Genomic DNA, 7,527 nt, shown 5'->3' with positions numbered 1-7,527 from the left:
GGGGGGTGTTCTCGTTAGAGGGTTCTGGGAGTATGCCCCCTGTTAGAAAAATCTGTCAGGTGTTATTTGATTTGATGAGGACAAAGAGAGGCTGAGGGTCCAGTTGAGAATTAAGAAAAGGTTTCACATCCTGGAGAGAAGGGAAGGAAGCATTTGACCGAAGCTGGGATCTAATTATACATGACCACCTAACGAAGGCCAGCTTCTTGACCTGACCTTGTGTCAAGGCCCATGTGTATTTTGGCAGGTGGCTGTGGGATAAAAACATGACGTGTCTCTGATAAGACATGTGTCTCTGCCATGTGCCACGTTGCCAAACAGACAGCAGAGTTGTTGAGTCAAAGCCTCATTCATTTCTTTTGGAAAAGAAACTGCAGGGGACAGGACATCTGAGTCATGTCTGGACTGAATGCATCTCTCGGCTACTTCACGGCTGTTGTCATTTTTGCGGCCTTGGTCTCAACACTCCTTAAAAAATGGCCACGGTTTAGATTCATTTTGGAGTTTGCTTCCTCTTTCATGCTGGTGGCATGTCGGCTGGAGGTGCAGACCATTGTGGATGTGGGGGAGTGGGCCGGGGGCTTAGGTCCTGATGTGACTTTTACCATACTGTTTGTGGTTCTGCTGACCCACGGTGTGATCTGTGGTGGTGCGTCAGGGAACCCAACCCTGGTTGTGCTGGAGTTCCTGCAACTGGAGGCCACCACCCTGCCCACTCTCCTTGCAGTTGCAGCCCAGTTTCTTGGGGCCCATCTAGCCATTCTTGTAGCTGCATACTACTGGAGTCTGGAGCTAACAGACATGCACATGATCAAAAACCTGATGTCTAGAGAGTGCAGCCCATCTCTGCTGGTCTCGGTGCTTCACGGGTTCTTTACAGAGTGTGTATGCACGCTCTTCCTTCATCTAGTCCATCTAAACCTGCGACGCAGACCCGCCCTGATCCGAGTGCCCCTGATCGCTGTCCTCCTCACTTTCCTGTGCTACACAGGTAAGTTTCAGGGGACCTTTATCATCACTGAAGAAAAAAAAAAAGTTGAAAAAAATCAGCTCATACAAAGTAGCTTTGTGCTTTTAAATATGAGAGAATAGTGCAGGGAAATTACTGCATAACAAAAAAGAATTTATTTCAAAACCTTTGCTAATAAAGCTAATTATCATAGAAATATGGGAACCCACTGGGAAATCAGGGCAAGTCTTCTCACTGTGCAGAGATCACCGTTTCCGTGCATGTACACAATATGTTGCTGGTTACTTTAAACGGACCGTTGTTGCCTAAAACAAACTACCAAAAGTAATCTACAGCACTAAATGATGAGTTCCTTGGACTCCACATTGGTAATAACAATGATAATAATAATGTATACCTTTATTAGGCCCACAAAGGTTTGCATTAGTTGGTATAAGTCACGCATGTGATCCTCAGTTTCACGTGTTATTTGATATGCGCCAGTGTTCAATCGGCTATCTGTAGTCCTATCTAGCATGCATGTCTTTAACAGCTCAACAGTTTAAAATCATCATAATACTAACACACTTTGTCTGTTCTTTTTTATGCAGCCAGAGGCTACACCTCAGCCTACATGAATCCCTCCTTGTCGTATGGCCTCACCTTCCACTGTCCTGGATTTACCTTCACAGAGTACGCAGCGGTCTACTGGCTGGGCTCTCTCACAGGTATTTAACATTTCAATGAAACATACTGGAGGTGTCAATTCTTTTAAAGAGTACACACTGTTTACAGTTAATGACTTGTTTTCTAGGCATGAGTCTGGCCCTCGTCTTGTATGCGGGCCATATTCCAAGGATCTTTTCCAAGAACCTACTATATTCTCAGAAGACACGTTCTCGGGTGCCAAAAGGGGACAAAGGAGAAAAAAAAAAATGAAACTACACTAATTTTTTTTTTTTTTTAATTAACCTTTAAGTAACTGACACCAAATTGTTAATGATGAAGAGATGTTTACTGTACAGAAAATGTTAAGGGTAAACAATAATGTTGGATTCATTCAGTAATATTCATTCTTCCATTCTTGTCAGCGTATTTTTAATAAAAGCATTACCATCAATAAAGTTTTACTTTTTGAAAAAAATAACCATGTCTCACCGCCAATGCTTGTTCCTTTAAAGCCCAACCCTACACGTGTAGCACACCACACAGTGGCCATCTGTTGGTGGCATTCAAAATGACCGTGTACACCACAGGAAGACAATACATTTGATATCACAGAGGCCAAAAAGTTACTAAATCAATTTAAAAAAAATACTAGAACATAGATTTATGTAACATAATAGTTACACCTATGTTAAATGTCACGGTCAGGAAAAGAAGTGCTGCTACGTGCTGGCAGCGCTCTGGGCAGCGCTGGGTTTAGAAGACACTTCAGGCTTTTTGTCTTTGGGCTGTTTTTTAATAGAAGGGCCTGGATCTGTGGGTGAGAAAGAAGAAATTATGGTTGGTTTGCCTTTTTCAAGCCATTATTGCCTCAATGGGAGTTAAAACATCATTGTTAAAAACAGCATTCACAAGGGTCTCCCCTTGTGAATGCTGTTTTTAACAATGATGTTTTATGCCGGCACAAACAAATGCCGGCACAGTTGAAACACTTTTGAATTAAAAAGGTCATTTACAAAGTGGTCGTATCACACTGGAAGCTAATATTTGGTGAGTAGCAACCTACACCTGTCATCTGTCAAATACAGCTGTATTTTTAGCTTTGAACAAAACTGTTCAGGAGTTATTACAGCAAAAGTGGAACGTGTGTAACGTTTCATCTGTCCCCTTCCAAAAGGTGTTAATTTAGATGGATTGTTGCAGGGCTATGCGTCTTTGTGAATGTCTCATTGTCGTGATCCTGAAGGGCGTATGAAGTGGTTACTGAAATATCATGCACTGTGGAGGATTCAGCCATTTTTATAAATAGAACAGTAGGTTTTTTTCAATTTATATCATGTTTCTATTGTGTAAAATGTCGTTTCACTAGGTTTTTACGTGACCACTGGACATCCAAATAACGCCCCACATCCTTCAGTCTCCATATAATAACATGGGAAAACTTGACCCCCCCCCCCCCCCTCCTTACCTGGCGGGCCCAAATATATTTTCATCTTTCTAAAACTGCTTTTCCATGTCGCACCTCCATAAATTATTGTATAAAAACAATGTAGTTACAGCCAGGTCGGGGACGGTTGAAACAGCTGTTTCAACCGTCGCATCAGACATATGTATGCCATTATAGCATGTTTTGCTTTCTAAATAAGCACGCAATATGAAAGTCGATATGGAATTGTGGACTACTAAATGGTCTACTGAATAAGCATGTAACCAAACCTTTAAAGAAAAAAACAAACACACACAAAAATGTAACCGCTAATGAAGTTTACTTATGACCATCAAAATTTGGGTATAGGCTGTACCTCAAGCCTAAGATAAAAGTAAATAACAATAATAATAATAATAATAATAATCTGTCACCTGGCTGCTTTTGTTGCTCCAGCTGAGCCTCGGGCTGGTCTACCCATAGACGATGATCTGGATCATTCAGAAACGTTTTGCTCTGCCCACAGCTGAGGCACCGCACAACAGTGAAGCGAGTCCTGCTGTTTTTTCCTAATGACATACATAAAAAAATACTATAGTGTCATTTTTCTTTAAATGCATTCAAAAAAATTGAGATTAAAACGCATAAATGAGCTGTTTGGGACATCACCAATCTAATTACATTTAGTATGCAATGCAAGGTAGCAGCAGGAACCTGACTGTAAATATAAATGACAGACAACAGACTTACTTCGTTGTCTTGTTGAAGCAGTGACGCCAGGGATGAGCAATGAGCAGCACTTCTTACATAATGTTCTCTTCACGGATGGGTCCCTGCAAAAAAATCCACGATTAACAGATGTTGAAAACCTATTTATGAACAGGTTAGACTAAAACGATCCGGCTGGTGGTATTGTTTACTTGTAATGTGGGGTGGGGGGCAGTAGCTCAGTCAGTAGGGTCGCTGGTTCAAGTCCCCGTACGGACCAAAGTAGGGAGTGTGGACTGGTGGCTGGAGAGGTTCTAGTTCCCCTCCTGGGCACTGCCAAGGTGCCCGAGAGCAAGGCACCGAACCCCTAACTGCTCAGGGCGCTTTTCCGTGGGCAACCACCTCATCCCTCACTCTGACATCTCTCCATTTAGTGCATGTATTGGTACTGAACATGTGTGTAATTAATGCCTGTGTAATAACAGAGTGTCAATTGTAATTTCCCCTTGCTAAAATATCCATTATTATTGTATATTATTTGTTATTTTGGTGCTGCTCATCCCAAGCCCATAATTATTGTATACATTATAATTTTCTTGTTGCTACTCATCCCCAAGCCCATTGGCCCATAATTATTGTATACATTATAATTTTCTTGTTGCTGCTCATCCCCAAGCCAATTGGTTCCTACTGAAGATGTATATCTTTTAAAAGGGGTGACAAAACAGTTTCAGTATTTAAAATGGCTCAGCAAATTTATTTTTTATTTTTTAGATTGGCTCGTGAGCTATCAATAGTTGTAGGACGGTGTTTGTGGGATTGACTCAAAATAAATATTTCCCTGAGTGACAGGGAAACAAAAGGGACCCAAATAAAGTCAACACTCGGAAGTGACAGCACCTTGCTGTAATTGGGCCTTCAAAATAAAATTCATAACAGACGAAAGAAACGGATAGATTATATCGAAATACAATTAACTTACTGTCTGAGAACTAAACGCCTTGCAATGGTCCTCTGTGTGAAGCAGTAGAAACGAGCCAGCTCCACATTTTCCGGGTTTTGGGATAAAACACAATGTGCTGCCTGTAAATAAGTAAAACCGGTGGAGTGAAGTGAATTACATGGCTGCTTAGCAAAGTAGCTAGCATGCTATGCTAGCATGCCGGCCATTGCCGATGCTAGCGTGACAGCGCTGTCGTTTTATATTTATTTCCTACCTGGTAAAGATAGTTCAATCTTTGATACGCGTCTTTGTCTTTCAGTTGGAGTGCCATTACACACAAAGGTAAGAATACAGTAGCAGTTTCTTTACGGCGGCTTTTGAGATACAGCTACAGCCGCCTGACCTAAGCGGGCAGCGGTTCCTGTTTATGCAGGTTGGCAGGGGAGGGCTCATTCCTGATTGGCTCGCCCTGACACTCTTACCCAATCCCAACCAATCCCACTCCTCTCGCATAACCCTAACCAATCCAACCAGAGCAGGCAACGAGTACTAGCCCATTCCGGGATGAGTTCCCTAATGAATATTCATAAGTCTTCCCCTACCATCCTGCACACACCATCGGACATCTAAAACGATTGCACTTCCGGGCAAAACCTCCAGAATTAAAGCTCCCAATTAACTCACACCAACTTTGGCAGCATACTACTTTGTATCGGCACTGCCTGTAGAGAATCCAGTTTTAAAGTCATAAAACTAACATTGGTAATAAATAACCTGTTTATATTGTAATATAATACTTCATGTATAATAACATAATACTATTTATTTTGGCACCCTTTGCACTATGCTCTATAATTAAAATAACTATCATAATTATAATTTACTCCTGCATACTTTGCACTCTTCATTGCACTATTGCCTCAAACTGTCTATATTGTTTATGTTTGTAGTGTGTATATATTGTTTTGTAGGGGTAAATCGATATGAGCAATATGGTCCAAAGCAGAATTCCTTGTACGTGTCCTCATACCCGGCAAATAAAGCCGATTCTGAAAATAAAGTCTTCATTCCACCTCAAATATTCAGGATTGATAGGAATTTTTATGTTATATTTCACTACATATATTATCTGGCATACTATCTATTTATCTGCACAACAATCACTTTCACTCTCAAATCACAAAAGCACAAACAGTGGCATTTATTTGAGTGCGCAGACAAAATTGTTAGTCGTCCATAAGAAGAAAAATAAACAGAACAATGTCTTTACAAGGCTTCGACCACTCATCACCATATGGTCAAACTAAACAATAACTACACAATATACACATGGAAAAAGCCCATTTGTTTAGTCCAAAAGAACACAAAGGACAGCCTTCAACATACAATACTAATTTTTTTAATAACAATAAGGAAGAAAGTATAAACCCTGTCAATCTAACATTTTAATTTGCCTGTAAGGTGCACCTCTGGTATCAGGGGACTGATGATATGGGGGAAGACTGGTACAGTAGGTCTGTCAGGTGTGGCAATCGTAGAACGCCACAATCACAGCACATGTTCATGATGAAGAATGTACTGAAATGTTTCCTATAAAACCGGTAAGAGAAAATGTCCATAAAACACGAGTCAATGTGGAAATAGCAAGAGTGTTCATTGAATGAGACCAACTACATAACAAGAAGGGGGACACATATGAAATTCAAGTATCAAAATCACTAAGACACTGACATGCTGAAAAAGTCAATTACAAAAAGGTAGTAAAATCATGGGAGGAAAAACATTGACACAATCAACAATACATTAGGCAACATTCTGCATTTCTTTAAGGCAGTTGATTAAAAAAAACTAAATAAAACTAGGCATCTTTTTCATTCCGAGTTAAATTACGAGCCTAGCCCTAACTTATCACCAAGAGATTCGTTGTACAAAATAACTACGCCCGACTCTGAAGCTAAGCACTTTAGTTTGACTTGTCTTCTGACACGAGAACAGAGTTCATATGGACAGCGGTGGAGTTGTGCTCTGTATTTTTGGTCTTCTTCACAGTGAGGTTTGTCAGGGCTTATTAGGCTGGTGCATCAAGAGTGGAAAGTCATTCTCAGCCTGTCGTCTGGCACAAAATCTAAAGTGTTGGCACATATGTGTGCACAGCATGGGAAGGCAGGGTAGCTTGTTTCATCAGCTAACGGTTGCCCTTCATGGCTTCCTTGGCTGCCAGGATGAGAGGTGTGAGACTGGAGAGGGGCTTCGCCAGCTTCAGAAACGGATGCTGCGCGCCAGAGTAAAGATCATAAAAGAAAAGGTGAGGGAAAAGGGAAAACCATTGAATCAAGTGCATGTTTTAATCAAAACACAAGATGAGTTCAATGGACATAATCTCATAACAGGAAGAGCTTTTCACCTGCAGCAGCTCTTTGCCTCCGCCTCTTTTCTCTACATCCATTTCCAAGCAACGGTTGAGGAAGTCTCTGAAGACCGGAGACAGCTTCTCTGGGTTCTGAAGCTCGGGTGTGCCGTTTGTGGCAATCAAGTATAATGCCTGCCAAAGGTAAGAGACGGGAGAAAAAAGGAACAACTGTGAAATCTAGTTAAAACAAATAACACACACAGCAAGTGAATCAAGTCAAACTGGTAAAGCGCAGACTTTTAAAAAGTCTCATTTGTTTGTCATTAGATGGTATGAAAGTGCTGCACTCCGTTTTCTAAACCAGCATTCACACAGCAACCATAACATCCTGTTCTACTTCTTACTCAATCTGCTAGCTGCCTGTCCTCTGAACACACTGTAAAAAACATCTCCTCACTATCTGCTAGCTGCCTGTCCTCTGAACA

The 7,527-nt window shown here is 41.1% G+C and overlaps 3 protein-coding genes across 3 annotated transcripts in view; 1 reads left to right on the top strand and 2 right to left on the bottom strand.

The window, feature by feature from the left end:
- The first annotated feature begins 203 nt into the window (after positions 1–203).
- On the top strand, positions 204–2,075 carry aqp12 (aquaporin 12). The gene is made up of 3 exons (XM_034880959.1): positions 204–991; positions 1,561–1,677; positions 1,764–2,075. The coding sequence occupies exons 1-3, from the start codon at positions 397–399 to the stop codon at positions 1,886–1,888; spliced, it is 837 nt and encodes a 278-aa protein (XP_034736850.1). The 5' UTR covers positions 204–396; the 3' UTR covers positions 1,889–2,075.
- On the bottom strand, positions 1,995–5,188 carry rpp21 (ribonuclease P 21 subunit). The gene is made up of 5 exons (XM_034880978.1): positions 4,967–5,188; positions 4,732–4,832; positions 3,792–3,874; positions 3,476–3,610; positions 1,995–2,429 (listed from the first exon to the last, which is right to left on the bottom strand). Exons 1-5 carry the CDS (start codon positions 5,021–5,023, stop codon positions 2,338–2,340), a joined length of 468 nt encoding a protein of 155 aa, XP_034736869.1. The 5' UTR covers positions 5,024–5,188; the 3' UTR covers positions 1,995–2,337.
- A 681-nt stretch (positions 5,189–5,869) lies between these two features.
- Positions 5,870–7,527, bottom strand: part of pak2b (p21 protein (Cdc42/Rac)-activated kinase 2b) — an 8,999-nt gene continuing 7,341 nt past the window's right edge. Inside the window, exons 14-15 of the mRNA XM_034880933.1 lie at positions 7,097–7,234; positions 5,870–6,964 (exon numbers count right to left, since the gene is read on the bottom strand). Coding sequence (XP_034736824.1) covers positions 6,878–6,964; positions 7,097–7,234 — 225 coding nt within the window. The 3' untranslated portion in view covers positions 5,870–6,877. The remainder of the gene's footprint in view (positions 6,965–7,096; positions 7,235–7,527) is intronic.

The sequence above is a fragment of the Etheostoma cragini genome, chromosome 9, assembly GCF_013103735.1.
Source record: "Etheostoma cragini isolate CJK2018 chromosome 9, CSU_Ecrag_1.0, whole genome shotgun sequence".
Taxonomy (NCBI): Eukaryota; Metazoa; Chordata; class Actinopteri; order Perciformes; family Percidae; genus Etheostoma; species Etheostoma cragini.
This window is presented reverse-complemented; position numbering and strand designations above follow the sequence as displayed.